The 15,501-nt window shown below is 48.4% G+C and overlaps 1 protein-coding gene across 2 annotated transcripts; it reads right to left on the bottom strand.

Moving 5' to 3' along the window:
• Positions 1-3,994: 3,994 nt before the first annotated feature.
• On the bottom strand, positions 3,995-15,427 carry ZNF671 (zinc finger protein 671). Of its 2 annotated transcripts, none has more exons than XM_003916224.5 (4): positions 15,188-15,427; positions 7,781-7,907; positions 6,886-7,008; positions 3,995-5,941 (listed from the first exon to the last, which is right to left on the bottom strand). In XM_003916224.5, the coding sequence occupies exons 1-4, from the start codon at positions 15,323-15,325 to the stop codon at positions 4,731-4,733; spliced, it is 1,599 nt and encodes a 532-aa protein (XP_003916273.2). In that variant the 5' UTR covers positions 15,326-15,427; the 3' UTR covers positions 3,995-4,730. The 2 variants fall into 2 exon arrangements, with proteins under 2 accessions (XP_003916273.2, XP_017808251.1); XM_017952762.3 differs by lacking the exon at positions 15,188-15,427 and adding an exon at positions 14,706-15,166.
• Between the last annotated feature and the right edge of the window lie 74 nt (positions 15,428-15,501).

Raw genomic sequence — 15,501 nt, forward strand, 5'->3', positions numbered from 1 at the left:
TGGGATTACAGGCACGTGCCACAACGCCCAGCTAATTTTTTTTTTGTATTTTTAGTAGAGATGGGGTTTCACCATGTTGATCAGGCTGGTCTCCAACTCCTGACCTCAGGTGATCCTCTCGCCGCGGCCTCACAAAGTGCTGGGATTACAGGCGTGAGCCACCGCGCCCGGCCACCTCTTTTATTTTTAGTTACCTTTCTTCTGAATGATTCTTACTTTTCCTTCCCCCTCCAGTATTAAGTCTCATTCAAGAGAGCTCAATAAGGAGGTCCATAACATCATGCCTCATATCATGTTGTCTCCCCTTTTACCATGACATCAATTAGCTGGGTCCGCAGGATGGAGTTAGGAAAAGGTATGGTAGTGTACTTAATTACAGGCTAGAATCTACAGCTGATATAGTTTAGATGAGTGTCCCTTCCAAATCTCATGTTGAAATGTGACCTCCAGTGTTGGAGATGGGCCTAATGGGAGGTGTTTGGGTCTTTTGCAGGACATTTAGTTATCCCCTCCGACCCACAGACTCCAGGTCCCACTTATGTTCTTCCTCCTGTTTGTGAGTCAATCACATAACTTGTGCAATCTCAACTCAAGGACTAGAAGCCAACCTATTCACAAAAAATCTTCCTCACCAGCCTCTACCATATTTCATTCTGCCCAATAACTCCTTAGCCATTATTATTTGAAATGGACTCAGAGATCACAGCAAATGTCTCATCTTCACCAACTGAAAACATTTCAAAAACGTAATTGAAAATACTCACAAAACTCTACAGAGCATACTCACGTGAGGTTTTGTTAAGGCAAAGGGTATGGTGCAGCAAGAGAAAGAGAATGCATGCCCATATGCTATGTCAGACACAAATCCAGGCAGTTTTCCAGATTTCCATCCCAGTCCAGATGGCACATTGATGTGATTCACTTCCAGATCAAGCCACCAATATCTGAGAGATAAATCCTGGCTTCAGGAGAGCTCAAGTCAGAGGATCGCAGCAGGCCAGCAGGGATTTTAGGCCCTTCTGGGGTAACATAGTTGAGCCAGAGTGCCTACCTAATCACATATGCCAACCAGAAACCATCAGCAATCAAACTCACCCTCCATATTGTCATGGGATTTTCCAGATGTTAAACAATACATAATAAAGCTCACTGCACTTAAATGTCAAAATGAAATGAGATACCTGAAGTCCCTAGAGACAAAAGTAGAGCTTTTCCAGCCCAATTTTTTTTTTTTTTCTTTTCGAGATAGAGTCTTGCTCTGTTGCCCAGGTCAGAGTGCAGTGGCACGATCTCAACTCACTGCAAGCTCCGCCTCCCGGGTTCACGCCATTCTCCTGTCTCAGCCTCCCGTCTCAGCCTCCCAAGTAGCTGGGACTACATGCGCCTGCCATCATGCCCGGCTAATTTTTTGTATTTTTAGTAGAGACGGGGTTTCGCCGTGTTAGCCAGGATGGTCTCGATGTCCTGACCTCGTGATCCGCCCACCTCAGCCTCCCAAAGTGCTGGGATTACAGGCATGGGCCACCGTGCCCGGCCAACTAATTCCATCTTACACAAAACGAATGCACACTATATCAAAATTTGGGGGATTCGGCCGGGCGCGGTGGCTCAAGCCTGTAATCCCAGCACTTTGGGAGGCCGAGATGGGGATCCGCGAGGTCAGAAAACCATCTAACAACTAATGAAAAGCTCTCTATAGAAATAAAAATAACTCCAAGCGAAAGATGGCGCCTGTAGTCCAATTTACTCGGAAAGGCTGAGCAGGCGTGAACCGGGAAAACTACAGTATGGCACTGCACTCCAACTGAGCTACAAGTCAAATCTCAAAAAAAAAAAATTTGAGAGAGAGGCCTCACTGCTAAAGTAGTACTTATAGGGAAATGTATAGACTATATTATTATATAAGAAGAGAGTTCACAAATAAATGACAATTTATTTTTTTTTTTATTTTTTTTTTTTTGAGGCGGGTCGCTCTACAGCCGCCAGGCTGCGGAGTGCAGTGGCCGATCTCGGCTCACCAGCTCCGCCTCCCGGGTTCACGCCATTCTCCTGCCTCAGCCTCCTGGTAGCTGGGACTACAGGCGCCCGCCACAGCCCGGCTAATTTTTGTATTTTTGAGCGGGGTTTCACGGTCTCGATCTCTGACCTTGTGATCCGCCTGCCTGCGGCCTCCCAAAGTGCTGGGATTACAGGCGTGAGCCACCCTTGACCCGACAATTTATTTTTTAAGAAATTGGGAAAGGCGGCGGTCGCGGTGGCTCGTAATCCCAACACTGGAAGACAGCGAATCACGATCAGGAGATCAGCTAACTAACTGGTGAAACCCGTCTCTAAGCCTAAGAAAAGTAACCCGAGAGGCGTCGGCATATAATCAACAAAGACTGAACGAGCGTAAAATGGCTTCAATGAAAGTAACGAATCCTCTGAGCAGCTAAGACCTCAAAAGAATGGGAAAACCAGCCAGGCATGCTGGCTTATGCCTGTAAACCCAGTGCTTTGGTATCGCTTGAAGCCAGGAGTTCAAGACCAGCTCGGGCAATACAGTGAGACTCCATCTCCAAAAACAAAAACAAACAAAAAAGTTAGCCAGGTGCAATGGTACATGCCTGTAATCCCAGCTACTTAGGAGGCTGAGGATTGCTTAAACGCAGGAGTTCAAGGTTACAGTCAGCTATGATAGTGCCACTGCATTCTATCCTGGGTGACAGAGAGAGACCTGGTCTCAAAACAAAAAAGAAAACTGGAAAAACAGACAAGTCCTATAGGTAACCCTATATTGATTCTATTGTCTCTTGCCTTTTGCTTCAGGAGCAGCCCTGCCTCAGTGATAGCAAAAAGTGGCAACCAAGAAAGCTATTTCCATGATTCACCAGGAACACTGGCTAAATTGCAAAGCCACATCCCTGAAATGCTAGATCTTCCTTCTTTCAATCTTGGTTTTCCTACCCACTTGTGCACCCAGCGATGGTCTTCAGTTGAGCCATCGAGTCTTTGGGAATCCACAGAATGTTTAGATTTGCCCTGGGAGTGATGCTGACCACCAAAGAGACAGCTGTGGAGGTTCTGAAACTTTCTGTACACTCTCATCCTATATAGCCATAGTATGGGAACATCTGAGCATGTACCTTTAGAAGTGGCACATCCTAGGCCGGGCGTGGTGGCTCATGCCTGTAATCCCAGGACTTTGGGAGGCCGAGGCAGGCAGATCACCTGAGGTCGGGAGTTTGAGACCAGCCTGAACAATATGGAGAAACCCCATCTCTACTAAAAATACAAAATTAGCCAGGCATAGGTGACGCATGCCTGTAATCCCAGCTACTCAGGAGGCTGAGGCAGGACAATCACTTGAACCCAGGAGGTGGAGGTTGCAGTGAGCCAAGATCATGCTACTGCACTCCAGCCTGGGCAACAAGAGTGAAACTCCATCTCAAAAAAAAAAAAAAAAAAAGAAAAGAAAAAAAAAAAGAAGTGGCACACCCTTTGTAGTGTGCTGCAATCTCCTCAACTCCCTATTAGTCTCACCCAGTGTTTCTATACCAATTGTAATTACCACCTGGCTCCTAGAGGTCCTCCACACAGGGACACCTGCCTACTAAATTCTGAACACAGATTCCTTGACAAGAAGCAGGGGCCAGCTTCCCACTAAGTGCTTGGAAATATGGAACACTGGATGGGAACCAGTGACCAAACTCATGCTCCCAGGTGCTCTAGAAGTTGTTACAGCTGATCTCTCTTCATGGTTACCTCCAAACCCATAGTAAAACTGGCATCCAGGTCACATGATTTGTCTCACAAAGCCCTGCAGTCTGTCTTAGAAGGCCTTGAACAGCAACGCAAATTAGGTCAAAGCTGTAATCAGAGCTGTTCTCTGCCATACTGTTCTTTGCTCTAAGGGACAGAAAACTAGGACTCCCACAAAAGCTGTTAACTTGTTCATGCTGAGAAGACAGCTGTTTCCTCAATAGACTCCAAACAATAAACAGAACCCACAATATTAATTGTGGCTTAAAGAACAGGTCTTTATTATAATGAGCAATGTGAAGCAGGCAGTTCGAGAGCTGGGTGACTTGGAGATTGGATATATCCATAATGAGCATCATATGAAACCAAACAATCAACGCACGTAAGCCTCTGCAGGCTATTTGCAGAATCTTTTTGTGTCCTCTTGAACAAAGCTGATTATTTCCATGCCATTTACATCAAAAGAGAGAAAATTAAGACCCCTAATGGGCTGTGAGACCACTTACAATCCTTTTAGGGACTGGGGAGAGAAGAGAGGTCTGCCTGTCATAAGCATGCTGGGGTAAATGGTAAACGCAGTATGATTCTGTCAAATGGTAGGGGCAGATGGCTCCTGCCCCAGCAAAGGCCAATAGCCATTTAAAAAGTGCAACACAGCTGTTGAAAGCATCTCACATACTTGGTGCTCACAGGGAATCTCCCCAGTGGGAATGTCCATATCTATGAAGTTTCACTTCTGACTGATGGTTCCCTCACAATGGCTGCTCCCAGAGTTCCAGTCTAGGGTGAGCTGTTAGGCTGAACAGAGATAGCACATGGCTTGGACTGCTAAGGCCTGTGTCTGGTGTGAAATTTCCAGTGGCGAGTAAGGTTCAGCCTCCAGGGAAAGGCTTTCCTGTATCTGCTGCACTCATTAACTACTGCTAGTTCCCCACCATACAGTAAGTTGGGGGCATTGGCCAAAGAACTTCCCCACATTTGCTACACTCTTAAAGCTTTTCTCCAGCGTGAACCCTCTGGTGCAGAACAAGTGTCTGTTTCCGGATGAACTCTCTCCCGCACTCACTACACACATAAGGCCTTTCCCCAGTGTGGACTTTCCAGTGCCTGATGAGGTTGGGTCTTTGAGTGAAGGCTTTCCCACACTTGCTGCACTCGTAAGGCTTTTCTCCAGAGTGAACTTTCTGGTGTTGAATGAGTTTAGAGATGCAGCTGAAAGCTTTACCACATCTGCTACACTCGTAATCACTGCTGTGAATTCTCCAGTGTACATTAAGGTGGGAGCTTTGGCTAAAGGCCTTCCCACATTCACTGCACTCATAAGGCCTTTCTCCAGTGTGAGTTCGTTGGTGCAGAACAAGTGTGTGTTTCCGACTGAATTCTTTCCCACATTCGCTGCATACGTAAGGCCTGGCTCCTGTGTGAACTTCCTGGTGTCGAATGAGATTCGACTTACTGCTAAAGAATTTCCCACATTTGCCACACTGATAGAGTCTTTCACCTGTGTGAACTCGCCTGTGCTCAATCAGGCCAGAGATTTGTCTAAAGAATTTCCCACATTCACTGCACTCATATGGCCTTTCTCCAGTGTGAACTGTCTGGTGTTTAAAGAGGTCGTAGCTTTGGCTGAAGAATTTCCCACATTCGCTACACTCATAAGGCCTTTCTCCAGTGTGGATTCTCTGATGCCGAGCAAGTGTGTCTTTGCGGGTGAAGGCTTTCCCACATTCACCACACTTGTGATACCTCTGTCCCATGAGAAAGCCATTCACAAGCTTGGTGCTCTTGTGGGGCTTCATCCTGCTGTGAGAGGCCTGATGCTGAAGAAGGCCAGATGTGGCTGAAAAGTCTCTCCCACTTTTCCCACATGTGAGGGTCTTCTCTGGCACATGGACTCTGCAGCTTTTCACGGAGTCTCTGCTCTCCTTCCTTGGGAAGAGTTTCCCTTCATTGGGCTGGTTCTGGTCAAAGTCTGTACTGAACCAGAATTGCTTTCCACATGCCCCGCACAAGTATGGTTTCTGCCTGGCTTTTCCCCCATGGTACTTAGCCGGGTGTAAGGTATCTTTCAATATTGGGCCACATATGTCACATGGGTGAGTCTGCAGCTCTGCCATGACAGTCCTGACCTGTGACACTCCTGCTACAGAAATGCTCCGCTCAGAAGATACCTCCTCATTCTCCACTCCATACCAACAACCTGAAGACACAGAAATGCTGATTAAATGCATGTTTACGGGTGGGAAGGGGCAACCCCATCATATATGTGCATTTGACACACGCAGGAGTAAGTTCATGAAACTGTTTTCAGGATGAGAAGCATGGTCAGAGTGAGGAAGGGACGGCTTTGAGGTAGTGAGCCTCTGGAGGTCATACCATGGGGGAGGGCCAATGAAGGGCCAGGATATAAGAATGGAACCAAACAGGCTGGCCATGGTAGCTCACACCTGTAATCCCAGCACTTTGAGAGGCCAAGGTGGGCAGATCACGAGGTCAGGAGATCGAGACCAACCTGGCTAACACGGTGAAGCTGCTTCTCTACTAAAAATACAAAAAAAAAAAAAAAAAAAAAAATTAGCCGGGCATGGTGGCGGGCGTCTGTAGTCCCAGCTACTCAGGAGGCTGAGGTCAGGAGAATGGCGTGAACTCAGGAGGAGGAGCTTGCAGTGAGTGGAGATCACCCCACTGCACTCCAACCTTTGCCACAGAGCTAGACTCCGTCTCAAAAAAAAAAGAATGGAAGCAAACAAATGGCTTCCAGTAGGGCCTTGACTGTTAGTGACTCGTGAATGCTATGAAAAATGTATCCAGTTCCAGGAAAATCCAACTACAAGTGAGCAGTTGGTGTTCAAAGACTATTTAAGAATATATGCACATCTTGTGAACATTAATAGCAGGTCAATATTGCCAAAAATGCAGACAGAATAGTGGGAAAACATGGGTGTGAGGTGAAGGCCAGTGGTGAGGATGGCAAGGGGCTAACAAACTAGAAATGATATGTCTTCATGTCAACAACAGGGAAGGACAGATAGAAACGCTGTGTGGCCACTGGCCCTGGAAACAAACACTGACGTGAACAGTTAATGCTGACAGTTCTGAACCCAGCTTTGACATACATCATGCCCTTCCCCGATATCCACTCACCATGTCTAAGTCCGCTCTGGGCCTCTCTTTCTGTGGCTGAAGTCATATCCACCTGGTCATACACCCAGGGCTCTTCTGCTTGCTCTAGTTTAATGACTGCACATGATCTAGAAAGTGCAATTCCTAAGAGAAAGTCAGAACAGGTGAGCAGCCAGCACAGGTCCATGGCAACCCACCCTATGATGGACTACAGGTAAGAAAAGTAACCAGGGAGGAGTTGTGCAGGAATAGAGCAAAGGTCCCTGTAAGTGACTATGTAAGTGCCTATAACTCCTGACAGGGTCAGGCCCTAGAAAATGTCACCTGGGCTGGGCGCAGTGGCTCACGCCTGTAATCCAACACTTTCAGAGGTCAAGTCAGGGGATTACTTGAGCTCAGGAGTTTAAGACTAGCCTGGGCAACATGGCAAATTCCCATCTCTACAAAAAAATTAGCTGGCCGTGGTGGTGTGTGCCTGTAGTCCCAACTATTCAGGAGGCTGAGGTGAGAGGATGGCTTGAGCCTGGGAGGTAGAGGTTGCAATGAGCTGAGATCGTGCCACTGCACTCCAGCTTGGGCAACAGAGCCAAACGCTGACTCAAAAAAGAAAAAAAAGAAAATGTCACCTGGAGAAAGGGGGCAGAACCTTGGGCACAGAGGCATCATTACAGAAAGAGTCACCAGTACAGAAAGTGAACAGACCTAGTGAGATCCACTGGGCAAACCACAAGTCTCATGACCCCAAACCCTTGGCTGCATGGCTTCAGGACTGCTCAGCAAGTAGGGAGGACACTCCATACAGCTTAGCCCTGGCACCCTGAGCACCTGCTCCAGAAAACTGGTGAAGGAAGCAGTGCTCATGATCCGACCATGGGAAGAACAGAGTGGTAAATGGAGAAAAGCATGAGGACCTTACCCAGTGAGGCTAAAAGTGCAAAGTTCTCCAGCATCACATCATGGTACAAAAGTCTCTGAGCATCATCAAGAAGCTCCCATTCTTCCCGAGAGAAGTATACAAACACATCCTCAAAGACCACACAGCCCTGCAACAAAAGCGACAGGAAGGGTCATAAAAAGTCTCTTGACCCATGATCCCCAGTCTGCCTACCCACAACATCCTGCTAACTGACCTCCCAGGTTCCCAAGTCAGAGATACCAGGTGCTGGTACCACTGGTTCTCACTCTCTCCTGATTACCCCAGAAATCACTGTGTCAGCCCACCGCAACAACAGGCAGGCTGACAGATAAATGCCATGTACACTCTGAGCCAGCCAACTCCCCTGGGGTACCCAAGAGCACAAATCCCAGGTATGAACCTAGGCTCATTTTTCTCAGTTAAGCCCCAAGTCACAGGACCATCAGCTCACACTTCCTCCACTCATACACATCACTCTCTGAACTACATCTCCCTCACATCTCCAGCTTTCCCACCACCCTACTGGCCCACCCTATCTCCCTGGACTCCCCAATGTCACTCTACATATAGCATTAAGAGTGTTTGCCAAGGGCGGATCACAAGATCAAACCCTGTCTCTACTTAAAAAAAAATTAGCTGGGCATAGTGGTGTGTGCCTGTAGTCCCAGCTACTTGAGAGACTGAGGCAGGAGAACTGTTTGAACCTGGGAGGCAGAGGCTGCAGTGAGCCGAGATCATGCTACTATACTTCAGTCTGGTGACAGAGCGAGACTCCATGTCAAAAAAAAAAAAAAAAGTGCTTGCCAACAATCAGTATCCCATCTTGCCCTAAACCACCAATGGCCCCATTGCCAAAGAAAGCCCTATTGTTGCTCTGAAAGCCTCCCAATCTGGCCTTGTTCCTTTTTTCAATCACAGGCACCTCAAACCACATGAAGATCTCAGGTATCCTCAACCCTCTTCCATTTCTTTGTTGCACATTGTACCACTGCTTGATATGGATTGGATGTGTATCCCCTACAAATCTCATGTTGAAATGCAACCCCTAGTGCTGGAGGCCCAGGGAAGTCAAAAGACTGGACACCCCTGATTTAAAGTGAGAGATGTGTAACTACTCCTTTAACTTGAACTCTTAGAGCCTACTGTAGGGTTATTAACTGATCTGATTTCAATATTGCTGTGCGTCAGGGAATAGGAACACTTGAAGAGAGGGAGAAGGATGGGGATCAGCTGGTCAGTGAGGCAGTCAGAAGACACACAATATTTAACAATTAAGACTGCCTGTCTCGTATACGTGTGGCTCGTGGTGCCACATGATGGCCCAAAACAATTACAATAGTAACACCAAAGATCACTGATCACAGATCACAACAACAGGTATAATAAGGATGAAAATGTTTGAAATATTGCAAGAATTGCCAATGTATGACTTCAGGGATGCCACAAACCTTCAACTTGTAAAAACAGAGTATCTGCAAAGTGTGATAGAGTGAAGCACAGTAAGACAAGGTATGCCAGTATAGGGAATGGGAGCAGAAACATTTCCCATGTTAGAACAATTTACCTTAGAGTAAACCTTTGGTAAGAACTTGCTGGCAGGGCATGGCTGCTAACACTTATAATCCCAGCACTCTGGGAGACCAGCCAGGCCAACATAGCGAAACCCCATCTCTACTCAAAATACAAAAATTATTGTACACCCGCCAGGGCATGGTAGCAGGTGCCTGTCATTCCAGCTACTCGGGAGGCTGAGGTAGGAAAATCATTTGAACCTAGGAGGTGAAGGTTGGAGTGAGTTGAGATCATGCCATTGCACTCCAGCCTGGGCAACAAAAGCAAAACTCCGTCTCAAAAAAAAAACAAAAAACAGAACTTGCTGTGAGGCAGCTGCCCCCAATGAGCCTGTCTTTCTTGGGAAATGCATTTAGTCAAAAGAGCTAATGGATGGTCAGGCACGGTGGCTCACACCAGTAATCCCAGCACTTTGGGAGGCCGAGGTGGGCGGATCACTTGAGGTCAGGAGTTCGAGACCAGCCTGGCCAATATGGTGAAACCTCGTCTCTACTAAAAATATAAAAATTAGCTGGGCATGGTGGCACGCACCTGTAATTCCAGCGACTCCAGAGGCTGAGAATAGCTTGAACAGGAGGCAGAGTTTGCAGTAAGCTGAAATTGCACTGCTACACTTCAGCCTGGGTGACAGAATGAGACTCTGCCTGAAAAACAAAAAAACGGTTCTAAAGGAGGTTGAGACAATCTATTGCATGGCATTTAAGGTATTTTGTGGCTTTGGCAACACTGAGTGAAGCAGGCTCATTCCCTGCACTGAAGGAACTTATCAGTGTGTGTTTCTCTTAGTTCAGGTGGTTCAAAAGTGAGGGTGAGAGAGGGGATGTTAGCAACATGGCGGAATACGAAGCTCCTGACTCTTTCCATCCACGGACACATGAAATACACGCCTATTTACAGACTATCCCCTCTGAAAGTGAGAAACTAGTTGAGAGACTGCTGATCACCAGGCAACTGAGAAAACATCTGTCTTAAACAGGTAAGAAAAGCTGAGGAACACTCAACCATGGACCCCACTGTGGGCACTGTTCATACAACGGAGAAAGGAATCCCCAACACACACCTTCTCCTGTGAAGAGGATGGTGTGGACCTCACATATAGTTCCTAACTCTAAGGTTATCCATGATTCAGCTCTTAACTCGCCAACTCTAGAGAGCTAAGGGGAGGAGACATCAGCACCTCTGTACTACTCACAGGGAATGAAGACCCTGGAAGTGCTAATGTGCCTATATCGAACTACTGCTTTTTTCCTGTGGTCTCTACAGACCACAGTCCACACAAATGTCCCAACTTGTAATTCTTCTCTCCGAAGAACTGCACTCTAAATCTCCTGGCTCTGTGAACAGAGGAGACTGGAATACACATCTTTCTAGATCACAGAAAAAAGTTTGGCCGTTTGCCGGGCGCGGTGGCTCACACCTGTAATCCCAGCACTTTGGGAGGCCGAGGCAGGCAGATCACCTGTGGTCGGGAGATCAAGACCATCCTGGTTAACGTGGTGAAACCCCGTCTCTATTAAAAATACAAAAAATTAACTGGGCATGATGGCACGTGCCTGTAATCCCAGCTACTCGGGAGGCTGAGGCAGGAGAATCGCTTGAACCTGGGAGACAGAGGTTGTAGTGAGCCGAGGCGGTGCCATTGCACTCCAGCCTGGGCAACAGGAACGAAACTCCATCTCAAAAAACAAACCAAAAAAAAGTGGCAGTTTGATATGGGCACTCAAGCACTTCCAGGGTCTTCATGCCCTGTAAGTAGTGCAGAGAAGGGGCTTTAAAAAAACAGCCCTTGTTTCTCCCCAGAAGAGGTTTATGCCATGCATAGAGTGCTGCATCTTTTACAGCTACCTCCCGAAGGGCTCCATCGTAAACCTCTTACCTCTGAGAGCAAAAGGCACTAGACAAGTCTTCCTGGATCACAGAACGAATAGGCAGAATTAAAAGGGCATGAAAATATTTCTAGCAGCTACACCTCCTTGGAGCACTGCAAAAAAGGGGCAGGAATGTGCACCTCCAATTTACTCTCCAGAAGGGGCTTACAGCACACACTTCTAGTGGCTACTTAACAGTCTGGCTTCTACCAAATTTATATCAGGGAGCTGATAGGGCAAATAAAACAGCCAGAGCTGGCCGGGCGCGGTGGCTCACGCCTGTAATCCCAGCACTTTGGGAGGCCGAGGCGGGCGGATCACGAGGTCAGGTGATCGAGACCATCCTGGCGAACACGGTGAAACCCCGTCTCTACTAAAAATACAAAAAAAATTAGCCGGGCGAGGTGGCAGGAGCCTGTAGTCCCAGCTACTCGGGAGGCTGAGGCAGGAGAATGGCGTGAGCCCGGGAGGCGGAGGTTGCAGTGAGCCGAGGTCGTGCCACTGCACTCCAGCCTGGGCGACAGAGCGAGACTCCGTCTCAAACAAAAACAAACAAACAAACAAAAAACAGCCAGAGGCCGGGCGCGGTGGCTCAAGCCTGTAATCCCAGCACTTTGGGAGGCCGAGACGGGCGGATCACGAGGTCAGGAGATCGAGACCATCCTGGCTAACACGGTGAAACCCCGTCTCTACTAAAAAAAATACAAAAAACTAGCCGGGCGAGGTGGCAGGCGCCTGTAATCCCAGCTACTCGGGAGGCTGACGCAGGAGAATGGCGGGAACCCGGGAGGTGGAGCTTGCAGTGAGCTGAGATCCAGCCACTGCACTCCAGCCTGGGCGACAGAGCGAGACTCCGTCTCAAAAAAAAAAAAAACAAAAAACAAAAAACAAAAACAGCCAGAGCCCAAGCATGGCACTTCATGAGGCTTCCATATGGCTCAATGATAAAATCCAGGCCTACTCATTCTTCCTTTGGCCATGCACTGAGTATCACAAGTTCTGTAACTCCCACCCAAGAGACTGTCTCCTTAAAAACTACTCTGTAAGTCAATGGGGCTTTGCATTTCTGAGTGGCCCCAAACTACAGAAAATAAAAAGGTGGATACACAATGAGTCTACTTCCAGAGGCTATCTCCCGAGAATCAGAGGATGCTGCCCAAACATGACTTTAGGCATTTAGTCCTCTAACTAACTTAATGCAGGCAGCAGGAGATAAATACCCATGCTCAGCTGCATCATGAAAACAGAAGAAACCGGAACACATTCAACACCCTCAACACATCCCAGCGACATCAAGAGAGTCTGGTTCCTACCTTTCTGGCCTCAGGATAATGACAGAATGTAGTACACCCTACGTTCCAGAGAGTTACCAAAAACAGAGACAGCATTCTGGACAAATACAAAGATTAGAGAAGCACCTTAAATCTTTGGCCAGATGGATTGGTGAGATCCTTCTACTACACTTGGCAAGACTGGGAGAGGTAGTGAACTTTTTTTTTTTTTTTTTTTTTGAGACAGAGTCTTGCTCTGTCGCCCAGGCTGGAGTGCTGTGGCCGGATCTCAGCTCACTGCAAGCTCCGCCTCCCGGGTTCCCGCCATTCTCCTGCCTCAGCCTCCCGAGTAGCTGGGACTACAGGCGCCCGCCACCTCGCCCGGCTAGTTTTTTGTATTTTTTAGTAGAGACGGGGTTTCACCGTGTTAGCCAGGATGGTCTCAATCTCCTGACCTCGTGATCCGCCCGTCTCGGCCTCCCAAAGTGCTGGGATTACAGGCTTGAGCCACCGCGCCCGGCCTTTTTTTTTTTTTTAAAATGGGGTCTCAGCCGAGCGTGTGGCTCACGCCTGTGATCCCAGCACTTTGGGAGGCTGAGGCGGGTGGATCTCCTGAGGTCAGGAGTTCAAGACCACACTGGCCAACGTCGTGAAACCCCGTCTCTACTAAAAATAAAAAAAAATTAGCCAGGCGTGGTGGCGGATGCCTGTAATTCCAGCTACTCACGAGGCAGAGACAGGAGAACTGCTTGAACCCGGGCGGCAGAGGTTGCAGCGAGCCAAGATCGTGCCACTGCACTCTAGCCTGGGCAACATGGTGAAACCCCATCTCTACTAAAAATGCAAAAATTAGCTGGGTGTGGTGGCAGGCACCTGTAATCCCAGCTACTCAGGAGGCTAAGGTAGGAGAATTGCTTGAACCAGGAGACGGAGGTTGCAGTGAGCCGAGATCGCGCCACTGCACTCCAGCCTGGGTGACAAGGGCGAGACTCCATGTCAAAAAAAAAAAAAAAAAACCTTGGCCAAGGCATAGTGGCTCACTCCTGTAATCCCAGCACTTTGGGAGGCCAAGGGGAGTAGATCACCTGAGGTCAGGAGTTTGAGACCAGCCTGGCCAGCATGGTGAAACTCCATCTCTACTAAAATACAAAAATTAGCTGGGCATGGTGGTGCATGCCTGTAATCCCACCTACTGGGAAAACTGAGGCAGGAGAATCACTTGAATCCAGGAGGCGGAGGCTGCAGTGAGCTGAGATCGCACCACTGCACTCCAGCCTGGGTGACAGAGGGAGACTCCGTCTCAAAAAAACGAATAAATAAATAAATAAAATAAAACTAAAGCCAAGTGCAGTGGCTCACACCTGTAATCCCAACCCTTTGGAAGGCTGGGGCCGGTGGATCAGTTGAGGTCAGGAGTTTGAGACCACCTGGGCCAACATGGCAAATGTCCCCCTCCCCGCGTCTTTACTATAAATACTAAAATTAGCCAGGGGTGGTTGCGGGCTCCTGTAATCTCAGCTACTCAGGAAGCTGAGGCAGGAGAATCTCTTGAACCTGGGAGGTACAGGTTGCAACCACTGCATCCCACCCTGGGTGACAGAGTGAGACTTGGTCTCAAAAAAAATAAAAATAATAAACTTAAAAGAAAACACATAAAATGAGGGTGAGATAATCAGATAGTAGCAAATTTATAGCACACCACACATCGTTGCCATCCCAGGCCAAACTCCTGATACCCTACAGCTCTCTCCTTCTACAAACACTGAAAAGAACCTTTTCAAATGCCAGGACCCTTCTCTTCTGGGGGGAGTCTCAAGAATACCCACTCCCTTTTCCCTGTCCTCCAGTCCCAGCCTTCTCATCTCTTACCCCAGAGATCATCTGAAATAACATACTTAAGACTGCCCCACTTAAATCTGACCTCCTGGCCTTGACCTAGTCCAGACCACTCCCTTTACCCCAAAGACATTTTAAGCCCAGTCCCTTCCCCACAATTTCACACCTTCCTCTCTAGTTGCCTAAGTGAGGACGCCTCCACTCTGAGACATATCAGAGTCATCATTCCAAAATTCAAACGTTCATGAAAAAACACAACAAAAACACCTTGCTCTTTCATGCCTTACTTTCAATCATAGCTGCATATGCTGGAGCAGAAAATCCTGCTGGTTTCATATTTAAAACCTACCCGGAATATGATCACTTCTACCTACTCACCTGCCATTACTCTCGGTACATCCACCACCAAAGCATTCCTGGAATCCACTGCAGCCGTCTCCTTACCGGTCTCCTAGTATCCATCCTCACAGTCCCCACCCCGAACTAATGTTCTCCCCTGCGCAAATTTCGAGACACTTAAAATCCCAGCTAAGATCACGTCCTTCTATTCAAAACCCTCAGGTAATCTCAACGCCCTGAGAATGAAGGGACAACTTCTCAGCCTGCCATTCCAGGCGCAGTTCCTCAAACTCTGCTCCGTGTTGATGAGAACACTGTCTCCCAAATGTCTGGGGATCAGCAGCACCCCCGAGCCTTTACCTGCGACGTCCCCTCCGCCCGTAACTCTCCCACACCCACCCACAGCGAGATAGAATCCCGCCCAAGAGTGCGTCGCTGTCCTGGGACACAGGGGCTGCAGGAACTTTACGATTCGGAGTCGGAGAAAGAGTGGCTGAGGGCCGGGAGGATGCAGCACCCACCCGCGCGGAGTCCGTTAGCTCCGCCACAGGACCGTGGGCGCGGACAGCTGCCGGGAGCGGCAGGCGTCTCGATCGGGGACGCAGGTACTTCCATCCCCGTAGAGCTTCGGACGCGTCTGGGGACGCTGGGGACAACATCTCCGCGCTTTCCCGACACCTCCACCTGCGGTCCGCCCAAGCGTTACAGAGACCCAGCCAGATGCAGCCTGACAGAAACAAACAAAATGTCCGTTAGGAGGAGGAGCCGGAAGTCCCGCCCACGCACCCTCCGCGCGCACTGAAACACCCCTCTCTTGGGCCCTCATTGGATATGC

Source organism: Papio anubis, chromosome 20, assembly GCF_008728515.1.
Source record: "Papio anubis isolate 15944 chromosome 20, Panubis1.0, whole genome shotgun sequence".
Classification (NCBI taxonomy): domain Eukaryota; kingdom Metazoa; phylum Chordata; class Mammalia; order Primates; family Cercopithecidae; genus Papio; species Papio anubis.